Source organism: Phragmites australis, chromosome 4 (genome assembly GCF_958298935.1).
Source record: "Phragmites australis chromosome 4, lpPhrAust1.1, whole genome shotgun sequence".
NCBI lineage: Eukaryota > Viridiplantae > Streptophyta > Magnoliopsida > Poales > Poaceae > Phragmites > Phragmites australis.
Window position 1 is genome coordinate 35,555,045 of NC_084924.1, and position 18,136 is coordinate 35,573,180.

Genomic DNA, 18,136 nt, shown 5'->3' on the forward strand with positions numbered 1-18,136 from the left:
TATCTACATACTGCCTCCAAGTTGATGTGGCTTCGATGGGAACAAGCTCACCAAAGTATCCATGACTAGCACGGCTCAGAACACCTTTCAACTTCAGCTCATATTGCTGCAGATCCAATTGGAAAAACCGCATGAGCCATTTGCACACCCCCACAATAGTCCTCTCATTAGCCTTACTAAGCCCCTTCATAACATGGCGAAATCTAGAGAGATCTACACCGTTGGGACCGTACATAATTTCACCCTCACCATAATATATCTGAAAAATTAATTTATCTCCCATTCCTGGAAACACCCGCAAACATAACACATGTTAAGACAACAAACTATATTTCTGATTATCGGATAAAATAGTTTTTAAATGCTACCCTAGATTCGCAAATTATCATCTACTGTTGACTCATACGTCTGCATGTACAAGTAATATACTATAAACTATATACTACAAACAACATACTGAAAATAATATACTACAAATAATATACTACAGGTAACAAATTGAAAATAATGTACTAATTTTCTAACTAAATTTTACAATTTTCTAAACCCTAGATCTAACTATCTAAAATCTATGTCATATACTACTACTGCACTAATTAACAACAATAAAAAGGATAAAAAGATTAACCTGAAATTTTTTTCCAAATCCGCAGCCCAAATACAGCAGAGCTTCGCCGATCTTTTTTCCTCCCCTCTCCTCTCCTCTCTTCTCCTCTCTCTTCTCAATTTTTCTTTTTTTCCGAATTTTCTGGTTCTTTCTCCAATTTTTGGGGTTTATATAGACTCAGGGCGCAGGAGGCCGGCGCGGGGCGGCGGGCGGGAGGCGCCCTTACCGCCCTCTCAGGGGGCGGTAAGGACCTCTACCCGCCCCCTGAGGGGGCGGTTAGCTGTGGGGCCCGGGCGGGAAGGCCTACCGCCCTCTCAGGGGGCGGTTAGCACCCGTATCCACCCTCTGAGAGGGCTGCAACTCTTTGAGAGGGCGGTGGGCGCCTACTTTTGCAAATCTTTTCACGAGAATCTATTTATTTAAATTTAAACTCGAAAAAATATAAAATTAAAAAAAACTCCCGATTTTCCCTCCGAGCCTTCCCCTGCAGGCTGGCAGCGAGCGGCCAGAAATGAGGCGCCACGTTAACAGCCCCCCCCCCCCCCACCTCTCCCCTGCATTGCCTTGGAGAACTTATAGCTACGCTGTTCTTTGCAGATCCGCGTGCGCACCGATGATGGCCCGGCCGTGCCTCCTCCCCTTCCTCCTCGCCGCCGCGGCGATCCTCTCGTCGCAGCTCGGCGGCGCGCTCGCCAAGTCGAAGTTGGCCAAGAAGAGCGACGACATCATCAACGGGCCCCTCCTCACCGACAAGATCAAGGCGAAGCGCACGCTGATCGTCGGCCCCGACGAGGAGTTCAAGACCGTGCAGTCCGCCATCGACGCCGTGCCCGCTGGCAACTCCGAGTGGGTCATCGTCCACCTCCGCTCCGGCGTCTACAGGCATGCTTTGATTTGATTTTTTTTCCCTCTCTCAAAGGGCTGTAAAATAAAAGCGAGAGCCTGCATGCATGATGCAGCGGGAAAGTTGTGGTCCCGGAGAACAAGCCGTTCATCTTCGTGAGGGGCAACGGCAAGGGCCGGACCTCCATCACCCACGAGTCCGCCTCCCAGGACAACGCTGAGTCCGCCGCGTTCACCGTGAACGCGGACAACGTCATCGTCTTCGGCATCAGCTTCAGGGTCCGTGTCCCATTTCCTTTCCTTTCATACTCTAGCCATGATTCTCCATCTTTTTTTGGAAACGAACTATGGTGAGGCTTGAATGATTCTGACACGATCCGCTCATCCAATAACATCACAGAACAGCGCCCGCGTCGGGCTGGTCGACAACTCGGAGATCCGCACGGTGGCGGTCATGGTCGGCGGCGATAAGGTGGCCTTCTACCACTGCGCGTTCTACAGCCCCCACCACACCCTCTTCGACAGCGCCGGCCGGCACTACTACGAGAGCTGCTACATCCAGGGCAACATCGACTTCATCTTCGGCAGCGGCCAGTCTATGTTCCAGGCAAGCAGCTGCCACCCCGCCCTACACGTCCACACACATACACGGTACATGCGTGTCTACACCTCCACGGCAGGAAGCGCCTAAACGCCTGCGTTTCTCCTATGCGTGCAGTGCCCGGAGATCTTCGTGAAGCCCGACCGCCGGACGGAGATCCTGGGGTCCATCACCTCGCAGAACCGCAAGGAGGAGGACAGCGGCGGCTTCGTGTTCCTCAAGGGCAAGGTGTACGGCGTCGGGGAGGTGTACCTGGGCCGCGTCACCGAGCCCAACTCGCGCGTCATCTTCTCCGACACCTACCTCTCCAAGACCATCAACCCCGCCGGGTGGACCAGCTACGGCTACCCCGGCAGCACCGAGAACGTGATGCTCGCGGAGTACAACTGCACTGGGCCGGGCGCCGACGCGTCGGAGCGCGTGCCGTGGTCGCGGCGGCTCACCAAGGACGAGGCGTCCAAGTACCTCACAATCGACTTCATCAACGGCAAGGAGTGGCTGCCGGCGTACTACTACTGATTGGACCGAATGAACATACACATGTGTTCTCGTGTGTTGGGGACTTGTAGTACCCTTCTTCCATCCTACTCTTGGGTGTATCCGTAATGTTGAATCCTGACTGAGACCGAACGATCGATTTCTTGCGATAGGAATGCTACTTGCTTTGAACTGATTGAAGCACCTTTTGTGACATCCAGTGCATCATCACATTTATTTGGCTGCCTGTATGATAACATATATACAGCATGCATGCAAGAACTCACATATATAGCTCATAATCTGTTTATTTCACCAGAATACAAGATACAATTAAAACCGTTCAACTTTGCCACTGAAAGTATATATACCATATACACCACCATCATAAAATTATCACTGACTGAAGGTCTTGCCATATTATTCTTCTGTTGATTGCGGTACTTACGCAATAAGAGTATAATCGCAGTATAGCTATAGAACACATGCTTGACTCCGCACATGACAATCAAGCGTGTGCGTGATGCATTTGCATGCACTCCCTTGCATCTCAAAGACCGGAAGACTTACAGCCCGCCGCCGATGCCACCTCCGGCACCACCTCCATAACCTCCACCACCGCCAGAGCCGAGACCACCACCAGCGCCAGCTCCGCCACCGTAGCCTCCACCGGCGCCACCACCAGCACCTTCACCGTAACCACCACCGGCACCACCACCAGCTCCTCCACCATAGCCGCCACCAGTGCCACCTCCGGCACCAGCACCTCTACCGTATCCGCCGCCAGTACCACCACCGGCTCCTCCACCATAGCCGCCTCCGGTGCCACCTCCATCACCGGCGCCTCCACCGTATCCGCCGCCAGTTCCACCACCGGCTCCTCCACCATAGCCACCTCCGGCACCACCTCCCGCACCGGCGCCTCCACCGTATCCACCGCCGGTGCCGCCACCAGCCCCAGCTCCTCCTCCACCGCCGAGTCCACCACCTCCACCGGCACCACCTCCGAGACCTCCACCTCCACCGACACCACCACCTACTCCACCTCCAGAACCACCACCCAACCCTCCGCCTCCGCCTGCACCACCGCCAAGACCTCCACCGGCTCCACCGCCTCCACCAGCACCGCCTCCTGCGCCACCACCAGCACCGCCTCCTGCGCCACCACCAAGCCCTCCACCTCCCCCTTCACCACCACCACCACCTAATCCGCCTCCACCACCGAGACCGCCTCCACCACCTGCACCCCCACCGAACCCACCGCCTTTCCCTCCTCCAAACCCACCTCCAAGACCTCCACCATGCCCAAGACCACCGCCGCCGCCGTAGCCTTCACCACCACCAAGCCCACACCCACCGCACAGGTTATGCTTCTCCAACAACCTCGCCTCCGCGGCCACCGCGAGAACCACCGCGACGGCCAGCCCCAGAAGCGCTAAATCCCCTACACCTTTGGTCGCCCTCCCCATGGCGTGCCAAGCCAGCAAGCAGAGCTCAGCTCACTAGAGTCGAGCAGTAGTGACTTGTGACGCTGCTGCTTTGGAGCTGGACGAAGATGGCCAAGCTCGATCGGTGCGCTTATATAAAGAGGGCAGAGTGGCGCGAAGTAAATGGAGGTAGTTGCGAGCGCGGCCGCTTCGCGTCTCTGCTTTCAGGACAGCCAGGTGGTGAGCAGGAGGGCACTAGTAGCAGGGAGCCGAGGCGGGGCCGGCTCACCGCGGGCGGCCGCTGAAGTCTCGCTCTCCCCATTGACCTGTGTGGCGCGCGCCGCGTGGTGCGGGGCGGCACTGGCGCTGATCGATGGTAGCTGCGTGAGACGTCCCTGCACGTCGGCGGGGAGATGAGGATAGAACGAGCTGCATTTATGTACACGCGCTGGAGGGAGGCGCGACAGCGCAACTACCCGCACACATGCCGGAGCGACTTCGGCAGGCGGACGGAGGGAGGGGCCGGGCCGGGCCGGGCCGGGCTTGCATGATCGGATCCAGCGAACCGGCGAGTGGCGGGGGACGTGCTGAAATTTCACGTTCAAGGACCGAGATGGTCAAGTAAGAAGTGACAAGTTTTGAACGGCGTACATCAGTACATGTAGTTGATCATAAGCATGTTAGCATGGAAATGGAATACTGGTTTTCTCCCCAATTTCATGCGGCATTAGTAGTGAATTGATGTACCGGATCTGTTGCTAAATTGCGGATGATCAACATGGCCGCGTACAAGCGCCAAGGCACAAAGAAATTTATGGTCTCATTTGTATACTGCTGCACTAATTACTCGTCCTTAAGTAAGCCTCAAGGCACTTAGAACAAAGGAGGGGAAATGGGAATTAATCAAATCAATCAATCAATTGGTTTATCATGGAAAAAATTATGGTCTTGTGGGCTACTTAATGAATTTTTTTAATGAAAAAAGTTACTAATTGGGGACTACTTGGTTCATGGCCAAAATTTGAAAAAAAAAGTTTCTTTATTGTGAAAAGAGACGCAAACAAAATGTTACTACATATATAAGTTTGACCTTGTGATTATTGTTTGGTCAGTAGCCTTACTTGTATTGGAGTACCACAACAAAATTTTAGCACCTTGAGCAGGTTAACGCGCCTTTTCTTGCCAAAACTGGGCCAGCTAACTTGTGGTGATCGATTTGGCCACGCACTTAGCCACAAATACGTGTATGGCAAAATGCAGCAGCCATCCACGCTTGCTTATCTGCGTGGCCAGCTGTACAACTGCAATTCAGTACATGGAATTGGAAATAAGATTGTTCATGGTGACGAGAACGAACAATGTTCTCAGAGAACACGCACAACTTCATATTTCCTTGCCCCCCTATGTAAGAAGTGTGGCCAAAAACTTCCCTCTCCATTTCCTTCCGTCTCAATTGCCGTTTTCCACACAGAGACTATAACATATCAACAAAGTAATTATACATCGAGTTTCATGGCGAAATGACTCGAGAGTCGAGATCGAGAGCTCCAGCAGCTAGCAGTAACCAGACAGACGCTCACCGGCACCCAGCTAGCGACAACTGATCAGAGTCCAAACCAGGGTACCATTAGAGACTGCATGCATGTGCAAAGGAGCTTCTGATCTGATCGGTAGGCCATTGCGTCATGAATGGCCGGTTACGCGTGTCATGTGAGATGTTCCGAGGTATCGTTCACCGCCCCTGTCTGCTGCTCGATCGATCGTACAATGAGGTTGCCATCACCGGTCGGGAAAAAGAGGCAAGCACCGACGTTCGCCGCCGTCGTCTCGGGGACGGAAACAGCGCTCCTGATCAAACATTCAAACTTGCCCGGACGATCTAAATCTAGAGGGCGGTTATTGAGGACGGTGGGGCTTCATGGCGTTTGTTCTCGTTGGTTGGATTCATAACCAACCAGAAAAGCTCAATCTCAAACCAATGTCACTCTCCTTACACAAAGGCTTCCAAGCAATTTTGCTACATGATCGCATATTGGGAATATATTGGAGCACAAGAGAATTTCTGTTAATGTGCTTCAGCCTAATAATCGATCTCTGTTGCTATGAACAAGGTACAGTAAAACACTCTTGGGTAGTAGTCGTACACACACCAGAGTCCAGAGAAGTAGTACCGAGCACATCCACGTCATACAACAAGGATACACCGTAGATAACAGTTACAACAAGAAGCGGTACATGGACCATTGGACACTAGTCATGCTCCAAACAGTAACCACATACAAAAGAATTTGATCATCACAAATGTAACAATGTACCAATCTCTTTATTCCATTACCAAGATGATGAATAAGCAATTGTAAACACACACTTACGAAGACCGTAAAATTTAATTAAACATACAAGCGTAAGCTTCAGTCATATACTTAGTACTCATTTACATCACACTTTCTTAAATTAAGCCCTCATGGACTTCCTTAGTGTCCACCACCAATGCCACCGCCACCTCCAAAACCTCCACCACCTCCGTCACCCAGACCAGCACCGCCTCCAGCTCCAAACCCACCGCCTAAGCCGCCACCGCCCACTCCAGCGCCACCACCGCTTCCTAGGCCACCACCAAGCCCGCCACCTCCTCCAAGGCCACCACCAGCACCACCTCCAAGCCCTGCGCCAGCACCACCACCGAGACCACCTCCGACCCCACCTCCTAGGCCACCACCAGCACCGCCACCGAGGCCTCCTCCTGCACCACCACCAAGGCCTCCTCCTCCGCCAAGACCACCTCCTGCTCCACTGCCTGCACCGGCACCACCACCAAGACCGCCACCAGCCCCACCACCAAGGCCGCCTCCTCCTCCGAGGCCGCTTCCCGCTCCACCGCCTAGGCCACCACCTGCACCGGCACCACCTCCAAGCCCTCCTCCTGCACCACCGCCAAGGCCGCCTCCAGCACCACCGCCCAGCCCACCACCTGCACCGGCACCCCCACCAAGGCCGCCACCACCACCAAGACCGCCCCCAGCTCCACCACCAAAACCACCATCGGCTCCACCGCCACCACCAAGCCCTCCACCACCTCCAAGACCACCACCCTTTCCACCACCAAACCCACCTCCATGTCCAAGCCCTCCACCGAGCCCAGCTCCTGCACCGCCACCACCACCAAACCCACCACCTCCACCGAAACCACCTCCCACGCCTAGACCACCACCTTTCCCACCTCCAAATCCACCACCAAGACCCCCACCATGGCCTAGCCCTCCACCAAGCCCACCACCTGCACCACCACCTCCACCGAGCCCACCACCACCACCAAAGCCGGCGCCTCCACCGCCACCCAAATTCTGCTTCTCAAGGAAGCGCGCCTCGACGGCCACTCCAAGAACAAGCACCACGGCCAATGCCGCAAGCGCCAAGGCCCGTCCACGCCTCACCACCCTCCCCATGCTAGGCACGGAAGTAAATTGAGCTGTTGCTGCTATGATGATTTGAGCGAAGGATGCTGCATGCTTATATAGTGGAGCTAAGCTAGCTAACCCGGTCGATCAAGTGGATTGAGTGGACAGTTGAGAGAGGTAGTAATAAGCAAACTGTGTGCGTGGAGTTAATGCAGATGGTTGGAGATCAGGCTAGCTCTCAAAGGCCTCGTCTCAACTACCACAGTTTCATCTTCCAACGACAGCTAGCGAGCAGATGCGCTGAGCGCGCGGGAAGAAACTTCTCAGGGCCAAGGGGGCAGCGAGCAGCGAGGGCAGACCGGCCGGCAGAGACAGAGCACGATCGAGCTTGGCGAGAAGAGAAAGCTCCACTTCACGACGATCTACCACATTCTTATTGCAATTTGCTGTGCAAAAGTGTGTGCGGGAGTAGTCGTGCATGGCGGTGGGTGTGCGCAGCCAGTTGATTCGGTTGGCGAACGGTGAGCAGCCGGTGCGGAACAGTGGCGGGCCGGCGGCGCCGGTGCATTTAAGTTCACGCGCTCAGGCGCCTGCTGCTCAACCAACTGAGCTCGCATGTTACCTTGTTGGATACGAATACGGATGCGCCCATCCCACGGTGCCGCGGCGCTTTTCGAACACAGCACACGCGCGCCCAGGTAACAATTAAAAGGTGACAATGATCAGTCCATAAGTTGCTGGGATCGGGAACGTGCTCTGGCCGGATCTGACTGATGTTTCCGAGCACGCATGCCCACTGATCGGTCGAACCCACAGCCATCAATGATGCGAAGACGAAGACCACGACGCGCGCCAAGTCGAAGGCGTCATGCATGCAAGTCTAACTACTGGATGGAGGCAGGCATGAGCTGCACAGGGAAAAAAAAGGTGCACCACTTGCCCTATACACGCAGACACAGCATTTAATCTCGCCACATGCAGCTGCTGCATATTCTTGCATGATCGGAACGATACAGGTGAACGCACAAAATGTCCAAGTGTACTCGAGTACAGCGTATATGTTAGTACCATATGCCTCGGTATTGGGGACATGAAATAGGCAATAGCGGATGCGTGCAGAGGAGCCAGGTTCATCTACCAGACATGTACATGCGAGCTCTTCTTCCTGTTACTCTCTTCCCCTTCTTTCTCTCTTATCTTCTTCATCTCCCTTATCCAAAGCAAAATAATAATAATAAATAAATAATGGAGGGCTCAGGGAGCTTCCATTGGCTGCGAAACCCCTGGAGGTTGGATCAGCCCTTGATGTTAGATGCATCTCCTCCACTCCATTCTATAATTTGTGAGAGTTCCTCCAATATATTTTTAACATTGAATATATACTGTTGAGATAAATGAGAGTTCCTCCAATATATTTCTATGTTTTTCCCTCTCCCTGGTATAGATACAGAAAACCTTCTCCCATCCTCTTCATATGGCTGGTTCCAGGTCGGAGCTGTGAGCGCTAAGGCTCGCCTGCATACGCCGATGCGGTGCGGTGAGGCTTTGTATCTCTGTTTTCTCTCTCACCAATGGCAACTAACGGGTGATTGGATTTCTGGGACAGCTGCTGTAGAGCCGTGCCTTGCCTCGATTGTCAGCTCGTTCCAACGAGTCTCTATGTGAGTTTTATCTCCTTGATCTCAACAGTGGGGTTAATTTTGATTTACTGCTCGATGATGATGATATTATGCAATAAAAACTAGGCGTGAAACTAAGTACAATAGATAGAACTTGTTTTGACTCTCTGGTATTCTTGCTGATCTAGGTAGTGGTTGAGTCTTTTGGATTGTGATTCTCTCGTCATAATCTATATACCGAGTTTGGGACCTTGTTCTCTCTGTATGCTACCTTGTAGCTTGGATTCTTGAATTGGTGATGTTGTATTTGTTGGAGCTGTAGAATTTGATGGTTCATTAATTTCTACTCTAGTTGTCTGCAGCTTGGTAAATTTCAGTTTTCTGCAGGAATTTTGTTTCCTTCAGTAACAATAAATCTATACAGTAGTCCAGTCCAGAAACATTAGTTAAGTTTCAGGGGAAGTTTGTCAGGTTCTATATCTAGATGTTATCTTAGCTTCATGCTTGGTTTTGCGATGTGTCTAGTGATAGTTAGAGAGCAGAACCTCGTTGTTCTAGTGCTAACTATAGTAAAACATCTCAGAGCAATACTCATTTCATCTTCCTACTGTTCTGTGCTTTACTCATACATGATGAATGATGCTCTTTCTTCTAAATTAGTTATACATTCACGTAGGATCATGCTTTTTTCTATATGATGTTAAGCCGTTTTGATATTATATTTGGATTATGGATATTCATACTCTTAGTATCGTAATTTATATAACATATATCTCGGTAGAAATCAAGAGCTCCAGATCTTGAGTTCTCAAGCATAACAAAGCTAGCTGACTATAGCTTAAAAAACATTCGTTCATTTGGCACATGGTAGAATGGAACAAACGGTGAACAAAATGTTGTAAGACGCGCGGTATGCATGTTTAGCTAAGTGGAGTACTAAGTACTCCGTCCGTAGCAGCCAAATAGCGTCTCTCTCTCTCTCTCTCCCCAGTATTTTCGGTAGAAAGCTTCGGCTCTCCCAGGCATTGCCTCAGGAGAATGGTAAGCTTTGCCATAGCTAAGCCAGGGCCAGACGTACGAAGAGGGCCCGGGTCATTAGTTTTGCTTCTGTTATTACTCATGCGTGATTTCGGTCTATGTACCATCCGATAAAGATCAGAAATTCAGAGTGGGCATGTCCTGCAAGAAACAGAGCAGCAATGAGAAGCGAGATCGAAAGGCATACTGCCGGTGAGTGGTGACATGCCCCGTGAGGAACCGGATCTACTGGGAGATCAACCGCGCTTGCCCTTTGTATCCATCGGGCTGGCCCCTGTTCCCTCGGCCTCCCACCCACCGCAGACCGAAGCCATCGAAACCAAGCAAATCGATCGCAGTTCCTAGTCAGCAACTCAGCATCGCGTGCTAGCAAAGCGCACATTGCATCGCATGACACACTTTTCACCGCAAAGCTCGTCTCCGTACGCATCCGCGCGACGACTGCACATTACAATTCAGAGTTTCAAGTGTATGCTAATTTGTTTGGAAGCTAGATATGCCACAATTCCAAGGAAACCAAATGCTTTTATGTTAGATTAAGGGGCAGTAGGCCTGGGAAACCCTGCAAAATACAACCGTGGGAGCTGAAACAGCTCCTTATGCATAGTACATGACATGTACATTACTAGCCGCCATGAACTCTAATCTTACAACGACAGCATCCACATCCAGACTTACATCCGCGTGCTGGGAGTAACAGCCTCAAAGACACCACGAGAATCGCAGTTGCAGCTCTGATGCACTTCATCTGAGACATCTTGGCTTCCGGGCTTCTTATAAATTAGGTTCCCGCCTCTCGACGGAGCTCAGGCTACCTAGTTGGCCAATTAGTTAGGTGAGGTCAGCGCTGAGCTTAACATATTAGCTGGTTTCTCTACTAGCTGCTGGCCGAGGTTGGGGCAGCTCGAGGACGATGAGGAAGAAACTCTGCTCCGACTCCCTGATGTATTGGACCTCGCCCCCCATCAATTTGAGGATCCTCCTGCATATGCTTAGTCCAATACCTTCTTGGGTCAACCAGCGGGAGTTGCTGAACATATCCTGGACAATATCAGGAGGGAGGCCCTCGCCAGGACAGGCGAACCTAGAGAACATACAATGATAAAAAACAATCAATTTGAGGTTCCATTTAGCTCTCCCAATAGAGAGGCATTGAGTTTCCTGTCATTGAAAAGATTGAAAGCTGGTATTTCATTTGTATCATCTAATAAAACGTTGTAACAAAAGTAGATTGTTGAAATGACACGATTTACATAGAACAGTTGCTTGGTCCTCTGCCAACAGTCAAGGCAAAAGACTTCAACAGGTGAGGGCCTCAGTTCTCAGTTTCTCACTCACCCATGTATGGAAGGTAGCAATTTTGGCAACTAGAAGACCTCCAAAAGAACTAGTCAAGTAGATATAAATTTGTATGTGCCTGGGTCAATCTAAATATCGTTCTGTGCTAAAGAAAGTGCCTTTTTTAGTTGTAGGTGTCTGCTATGTCAGTGCAATGAAAAAAAATAAATATACTAATGGGACAGAGGTAGGTTACACACTTGCACCCTGTTTGGATGAGGGGTATAGGTACGAGAATCTTCAGGATTTAGTTTAAACTTGAACAAAATCCTAGGGATTTGGGTCCAAATCCCCATATCCAAACATGCAGTTATTTCCCTCTCTTTGGTTCCGTGCAAACTGTGATCTAAGGCACAAGATACAATATAAGTTACAGCAATTGAATGAATAGAAAAAGAAAAATGCAGCATGCCACAAACAAGAAATAACAGACAAGATTTTGTTCTAGTGTCTGTTCTGGAATAACTCGTTGTGACTGCATACTTGAAAGGTACTGCATGACATATCTGACCAACCAGCTGAAAATTAAGTAATTACTGTTACTTGTTTTCTACCAAATTCAACAAAACTCATTCCTTTAAGAAACACCAAATCATTTTGTGGTAAATTATAAACAAAAATGGAAGCAGGTAACCTGAAAAGGAAAAGCATTGTATCTGTTCCATCAGAATTTTGTTTCACATTTGGTCTGACTTGTATCTCTACCCATCCATTTTCAGTTGGAGCAAACCGCACCATGCTTAGCAAAAAGTCAGACAAGACTTGTTGAATTCTATATTGATCACCATATGCTGATGTTTCCTTGATTTCATCAGGGATATCTCGAATAAGTTGCAAATCCCTCTCTCTCAACAATATCATAACTTGGCTGACAACAGCATTCATAACACTTCCAAGAGAAAACTCACCTTTCTCAAGCACCAAAGAGCTGTTAAATAAACAGAATTAAAATCAACAAATTTTCAGCTAATCAATTGTGGAAATAACAATTGTGGTCAAACTTAACAGCAAAGTAAAAGCGTGTCTTAGGTAATGAAAGAAATGAGATAATGCTGTGCCTACACACTGAATCTAAATGAAATTACACCAAACAAACAATACAACAATAATATAGATTAGACAAGTAGCTACTCGGAGTAATATTTGGATAAGTTTGTGTTTGGGCTTTGCAAAATGACAAAGGAACCATTGTGCTGTGCATGCTTTAAGTTAGTGATTTTCGAGTGTAAAAGTGATGCACATTCATCATCCACAGATAAGATGGACAGGGCTGATCAAGTGGGCAGAAATCAATTTGAAGGAATTACAAATTTTTCATACAAGCAAATAAAGTACAACACCTTCAAAAAAAACTTGTTAAGTTTATCAAACAAGACTATAGGCAAAGGCATTTTTGGTGGAAGCTGCATGAAGTTTGGTGACATTCCCTTTGTAGAATGTGAAAAGACCATAGGCTTGTGAGACTATTCCTTTAGTTCTAACAAAATCCCATGATATAACATTTAAATTGCCAATGTTCACAATCCTGGAAGTAATAAGCATGCTAATATTGGTAAGCAGAAAATCCAAGTTCAGACCACGTTTTGCTTTTAAAAAGAAAAGTTTGGCCTTTCATAACAAACTTTTGACTCGTTCAGGGTATAGAGTAATTATTGCATGCAAAGACAGTAGAATAGATTGTCAGTCTAAAATTGATGATAACTTGGGGGCAAGAGGGTAAAGGTATTCAGAGAATTGAAATAACAGTAGAATAGACTGTCAGAGTCTGATGATTGATGTACATCACAGATTCCTTGTCTGATTTCAATACCTCCACAGACAAGATTAGTGCCAACAGAAATTCAAATTATGGCTATTCTTGGCACAAGTTAAATGAACATAAAAGAATCGCAGGACATATTCAATGGAAATTTTAGAGCATGGGTGAGTTAAAAGGGTAAGATTAGAAGATTAGAATGCTGACCCGTCCTCAATACTTTGGAGACTGGTGTCCTTTATAATCTTGGACATCTGCTTCTCACAAGCAGAGCTAGTTTCAAGGAACTGCCTCTGGTCATCATTTAAATCGGTCATATGCAACAGGGAGTTGGTAAATCGGATGCCACTAAGAGGGTTCTTTATCTCCTGGCAAATATAAGCCAATTCTTTCATCCTTGCATAACACTTCTTTTCTTGTTGTCTCTGAATCTCAAAGGCTTGCTGTAATTCGGGGCTCGCGATCTGCAAGAAACAAAAGGCTCCAATGGCCTTACCATCCATTTTGCTCCTCGTGTTTGCATTCAATAAGGCCTGCACATATTTTCCATTCTTGTCGAAAAATGAAAAAGGGAACTTCTCATAATCCTGCCCCCCTATAGCATTGTGAAGGGCAATCATGAAGTTCGTCAATGCATCCGGGCCCTTAAGTCGACAACAACTTCCAAATACCTCTCCGATAAGAAGCTTACCAATGACTTCATCTCTCGACCATCCTGTAAGTTTTTCCATCGCCGTGTTCCATTCCGAACAACAAGTATTCTCATCTGAAGCAAATATTGGGGGTATTAGAGGATTGGGATTGTGTACAATGGCCTTGTAAGCCCCTTGTATGTTAATGAATTTATCCATGACCACCTTTTGTCCTGTGACATCTTGGCCGACAAAACAAACACCAACAATATTTTTTGTGTAATCCCTACTGGAACAAGCATTGACAATAACAAATATTGGTCCCCTTGATTGCTCTGACCCAAATGTCTTCAGCTTTATCTCTACATTTTTGTCTTCCTCACCTGTATGAGCAGCATGGTCATCAATCATGGCTCTCCAATCGCACATCTATCAATGCAAACATAACTCAACTACATGTATTGTGTAAGTAATTCAAAATGGTATAGGCACTAAGGGGGAAGAAAAACATTCAACTTCTATGAGTGGCTTTGATACAAGTTTGATATACTACTTACTTTTCACTTTTGAGTATTGTTGTCTAATAGTTCTAAGATACTTCCACGAAAATTGGATGAGAAGATTTAATGGGAGTCCCAAGTTGTTCCCTATTTTTTATACCTAGTAATTCATGCACAAAAAAAAGTACACCTAAGAAACTGCATATACCTATTGGCAAGGAGTATATATACCACATAGTTGGTCAAATATATATGTATACATTGTGTCACACACTGCCGTTGTGTTATATATCTCCTACAATAAGAGATACAGCCAGGAATAGATAATTGTTTCCTGGATAGGGCTGGGTAAATGATTCCCGCATAACATAATATCAAAGCAATAGGAACCAGATGAGAAACACAATACCTCTTAAAGCTCGTGAGAGTAACTTGTCAACTATTTCCTCAGATTCCTTGAAGATAAGATCATTTACAAGTGATTTGCCCATTGCCTCCTCAACTGAGAGGCCTGTCAACTTGGCAATCTTTGCATTCCACCCATTTATACTTCCATCAGTATCTACTGCAAATATGGGTACTGTTGCTGTCTCAATCAACCGAACCATCTCCCTTGCTACTGAGCTAAGCTCATTTATTCCTCGCAATTCTAACTCCCCAAGCTGAACTTGGCCATTGACAATGGCTTTTGAGTTACTAGTGCCCTCTGCAGCATCTCTTAAAGAGTCGCGCAATATGAGTTGCAAGGAATGTATTGCATCCATTTCCGCATTCTCCCACGGTAGGCTCCTGCTTTTAACCACTTCGAGAAATGCCTTGAATGATGACCGTGGGTGCATGCGCTGACCATCATCCTTATCCTCAGGATGATGCTTCGCACCACCCCATTTGATCTCCTTAGCAGTGTGTGACCGGAACCAAAACAAGTAATCACTTGGCGTGATATAAGCCACTGCCATTCCACACACAGCATCCCCTAATGCAGCAGCACCAAGGTAGCCTGCATCAGCCAGGCTATCTGTACTGAGTCCTGTTGAGTCCCCATGACACACTGTCAACCACTCGATGATTTCCATAATCTGAGACTCAGTGGGCGTGACACCCAGTGGATAGTACTTCCCATGATAATACAGAGCAGCCCCGTCGCACTTCACAAGGTCCATGATGCTAGGGCTCTGCGTGACAATGCCAGTTGGCGAATCCCGCAGTAGCATGTCACATAGTAGCGTCTGTGTTCGCAGGATGTGCTTCTCTGAAAGCTGGTGCACAAGCTGCAACTCCATGTTGAGCTGGAGCCCAAAGGCCTGCATGAGGAACTCACAAGCGTACCTCAATGGGAAAGGTATAAACCGTGGCGATGTGTGGTGGCATACCACCAACCCCCACAACTTCATTGCCGATGAGATGCCTCCCCGTGCCGTTTGCTCATCATCACCACCACTACTAATTATCACCGCCATAACGAGCGATGCAATGGACCCCATGTTCGCCATGTACTGCGCGTGGCACCCGTGTGGCGCACGCAGAGTAGAGCCAACCAAGCACAGAGGCTGTGACAGCCCAGGATCCTGGATAACCCTCACCGGCGTGGCATGGCAATCAGCAATCATTCGTACTCGGTTCTGCCGGAACAGGAACCGTGACGCCTGTGGGATATCCGTGGCGGGATAATGCAACCCGAGGTACGGCTCAAGATCAGCTCGTCGGCTCTCGGCGACAACTTCACCGTGCTCGTCTTCATGGAACCTGTACACCATGACACGGTCATAACCCGTGAGCTCGCGGACGTTCTCGACGACGGTGTCGCAGAGGAGCTTGACGTCCCCGCCGGGTAGCGCCTGGAGTCGGGAGATGGCGCGGACAGCGAGCTTCTGGGACTGGACGGCGCCGGCGATGGAGAGCGCGGGGTCCTCAGTGCGGGCCGGCTCGAGGTCGATGACGACGCCCACGTCGATGCGGTGTAGGATGGCGTAGAAGGGCTTGGAGGAGACCCTGGAGTGGATCCAGAGCGGGTTGAGCAACGAGATCTCGCGCGCGGCGAAGGCCCGCTCGAGGAGGACCGCGGACGAAGGGGTGAAGAGTAGGCGCGCGTCGGAGCCGAGCGAGATGGGGGGAGGCGCCACGGAGGAGTCGAGCGAGGGGACGGAGTGGTGCGGCGACAGGTCGAGCAGGTCAGCGGCGTTCTCGGAGAAGGAGAGAAGGCGGAAGGACGAGTCGTCCGCGACCGCGAGCGTGCAGCCGAAGGGCTGGATGTGGCCGCCGCGCTGGATGCGGGAGAGGTAGGCAGCGATCTGCTGCTCGGACGGGGTGGGCGGCGCGCGCAGCGACTGGGAGTAGTCGAAGCTGCGTCCTGACGCGCCCGATTGCTCGAACACCGCGTGGAGGCGCGCGTCCAGCGTGTACTGCGCCACGGCCTTGGAGACCGACTCCGTGGCCGCCGTGGCCGCGCCGCCCCCTTCGCCCCCGCCCCCTCCGCCTCCCCCTCCCGCGCGGGACGTGCTCCCTCTCGACGACTGCGAGAGGTGGCGGTGGGGGTGCGAGTGCCGCGGCGCACCGGGCCGCGCGGAGGAGGGGGAACGCGTGGGCGTGTCGCGGCTGCCCGACGCCATGTCGGGGTTTGGGGTGTGGGGGGGGGGGGGGGTTGTTGTTACAGGCGACGAGGTAGATTGTACTGGTAAAGTAGCGTTTGGCAACAGAAAGGATGGAAATGAACAGAGAATTATGACCGAAAGGTGGAAAAGAGATGGATAATTAGTATTGAGTTTTGTTTTTACTTTAGCGAGATATTATTTTCTTTTCTTATGTGTCAAATGAAACCTGAGAAAACAATCGATAGTTTTTTTTCTGACGAGCTTTTCAGCCAGCTGGCTCGAGGGGCAGTTTTTTCTTTCTGACAGATTATATATCCATGTAATGACTAATATACTTTTAAATAGTATCATTATTTTTATTTATTTTTGATAATTATGAACCAAGGCTATTTATTTTTTATAAGAAAATTTGATGCACAAATGAGAATTTCTACTCTTACTTTTTGTTATAGCTTCTTGCAGGAACAGTAAGATGAATATAAGAATGATCGTGTAGAGATGTATGCAGCAAGATTGCAGACTAGTAATTTCCTCTATTGTATGTAAAGATCACTCAATAAAATCAGACATGATTCTTTATTCGATAGTAACAAAAGCTATTTGTTCTCGACAAACAGGAGCATTGCATTTCAATGATACCAAAGGGAATTTCACAAGATTGCCAATTGCCACAGGTGAAGAAAGAAATTTAACAGAGTGTAAGTCAGGATCATAATCTGACACCAACAATGTATTCCATGTTATCACTTGGCATAAATGGCTTGAATTAACAATCACATATCTCGATCATTCATAATACCATGAAAGGGGAAGAATCCCCAGACTGTTGATCTGGACGGGTGGCTCATCGGCGCTGGACTGGAGACGGCATGGTTGAGGCGACGGAATCCAGGGTATGCACGACCAAGGAGGTGGATGGGGGAGGTCATCGTGGAGCTCCAGCGAGGGCCGATGCTGCTCGAGGCGGATGGAGGTGGCGCAAGCTCGTCACCTAGAAGACGGAGAGACGAGGTATAAAAAACCATTCAAATAATATTCTAATTAATTATTAAATTAATTAATTATTTAATTATAATTTTAATGATTAATTAGAATACCTTTTCGATAGCCCTAAGTACATGTTTTATATTTAAAATCGGAACACATGCCTTTCTAACGTATCACATCACAATAAAATTTAAAAAAACAAATAATTTAATTATATTACAAGTTCTTACAGTTCCTTACAATTAAAAAAAAAAGAGTTTGAAGGAGACTAAAACTAATCAACTTCTAGAAAAAAAGAACTATATAGCGAAAGCTAAAGCTA

At 48.8% G+C, this 18,136-nt stretch overlaps 4 protein-coding genes across 7 annotated transcripts; 1 reads left to right on the forward strand and 3 right to left on the reverse strand.

The window, feature by feature from the left end:
• The first annotated feature begins 1,209 nt into the window (after positions 1-1,209).
• Positions 1,210-2,676, forward strand: LOC133916240 (probable pectinesterase 67). Its single transcript, XM_062359831.1, has 4 exons — positions 1,210-1,489; positions 1,567-1,729; positions 1,851-2,057; positions 2,169-2,676. Exons 1-4 carry the CDS (start codon positions 1,221-1,223, stop codon positions 2,568-2,570), a joined length of 1,041 nt encoding a protein of 346 aa, XP_062215815.1. The 5' UTR covers positions 1,210-1,220; the 3' UTR covers positions 2,571-2,676.
• Positions 2,677-2,820: 144 nt separating this feature from the next.
• Positions 2,821-4,116, reverse strand: LOC133916239 (glycine-rich cell wall structural protein-like). 2 transcript variants are annotated; one of them, XM_062359830.1, is made up of 2 exons: positions 3,562-4,115; positions 2,821-3,531 (listed from the first exon to the last, which is right to left on the reverse strand). In XM_062359830.1, the coding sequence occupies exons 1-2, from the start codon at positions 3,995-3,997 to the stop codon at positions 3,095-3,097; spliced, it is 873 nt and encodes a 290-aa protein (XP_062215814.1). In that variant the 5' UTR covers positions 3,998-4,115; the 3' UTR covers positions 2,821-3,094. The 2 variants fall into 2 exon arrangements, with proteins under 2 accessions (XP_062215814.1, XP_062215813.1); XM_062359829.1 differs by having other exon boundaries at positions 2,821-4,116.
• Positions 4,117-6,259: 2,143 nt separating this feature from the next.
• Positions 6,260-7,401, reverse strand: LOC133914752 (glycine-rich cell wall structural protein-like). The gene is made up of 3 exons (XM_062357779.1): positions 7,287-7,401; positions 7,032-7,232; positions 6,260-6,926 (listed from the first exon to the last, which is right to left on the reverse strand). Exons 1-3 carry the CDS (start codon positions 7,399-7,401, stop codon positions 6,430-6,432), a joined length of 813 nt encoding a protein of 270 aa, XP_062213763.1. The 3' UTR covers positions 6,260-6,429.
• Positions 7,402-10,515: 3,114 nt separating this feature from the next.
• On the reverse strand, positions 10,516-16,866 carry LOC133916241 (phytochrome B). Of its 3 annotated transcripts, XR_009909465.1 has the most exons (5): positions 14,646-16,866; positions 13,312-14,119; positions 11,983-12,276; positions 11,549-11,694; positions 10,955-11,094 (listed from the first exon to the last, which is right to left on the reverse strand). XR_009909465.1 is itself a non-coding variant. In XM_062359832.1 (4 exons), the coding sequence occupies exons 1-4, from the start codon at positions 16,843-16,845 to the stop codon at positions 10,872-10,874; spliced, it is 3,525 nt and encodes a 1,174-aa protein (XP_062215816.1). In that variant the 5' UTR covers positions 16,846-16,866; the 3' UTR covers positions 10,516-10,871. The 3 variants fall into 3 exon arrangements, 2 of the variants coding, with proteins under 2 accessions (XP_062215816.1, XP_062215817.1); XM_062359832.1 differs by lacking the exon at positions 11,549-11,694 and having other exon boundaries at positions 10,516-11,094; XM_062359833.1 differs by lacking the exons at positions 10,955-11,094; positions 11,549-11,694; positions 11,983-12,276 and having other exon boundaries at positions 13,589-13,870; positions 13,962-14,119.
• Positions 16,867-18,136: the final 1,270 nt, after the last annotated feature.

Coding starts and splice junctions, on each gene's coding strand:
- LOC133914752 (XM_062357779.1), bottom strand. CDS start 7,401: ATGGGGAGGGTGGTGAGGCGTGGACGGGCCTTGGCGCTTGCGGCATTG. Junction 7,233..7,286: donor GAAGCAGAATTTGGGTGGCG/GTGGAGGCGCCG, acceptor GTGGTGGTGCAG/GTGGTGGGCTTGGTGGAGGG. Junction 6,927..7,031: donor AAAGGGTGGTGGTCTTGGAG/GTGGTGGAGGGC, acceptor GTGCCGGTGCAG/GTGGTGGGCTGGGCGGTGGT.
- LOC133916239 (XM_062359829.1), bottom strand. CDS start 3,997: ATGGGGAGGGCGACCAAAGGTGTAGGGGATTTAGCGCTTCTGGGGCTG.
- LOC133916241 (XM_062359832.1), bottom strand. CDS start 16,845: ATGGCGTCGGGCAGCCGCGACACGCCCACGCGTTCCCCCTCCTCCGCG. Junction 14,120..14,645: donor ACTCTCACGAGCTTTAAGAG/GTATTGTGTTTC, acceptor CTGCTCATACAG/GTGAGGAAGACAAAAATGTA. Junction 11,095..11,982: donor ACAATGCTTTTCCTTTTCAG/GTTACCTGCTTC, acceptor TATGTTCTCTAG/GTTCGCCTGTCCTGGCGAGG.
- LOC133916240 (XM_062359831.1), top strand. CDS start 1,221: ATGATGGCCCGGCCGTGCCTCCTCCCCTTCCTCCTCGCCGCCGCGGCG. Junction 1,490..1,566: donor CTCCGCTCCGGCGTCTACAG/GCATGCTTTGAT, acceptor TGCATGATGCAG/CGGGAAAGTTGTGGTCCCGG. Junction 2,058..2,168: donor GCGGCCAGTCTATGTTCCAG/GCAAGCAGCTGC, acceptor CTATGCGTGCAG/TGCCCGGAGATCTTCGTGAA.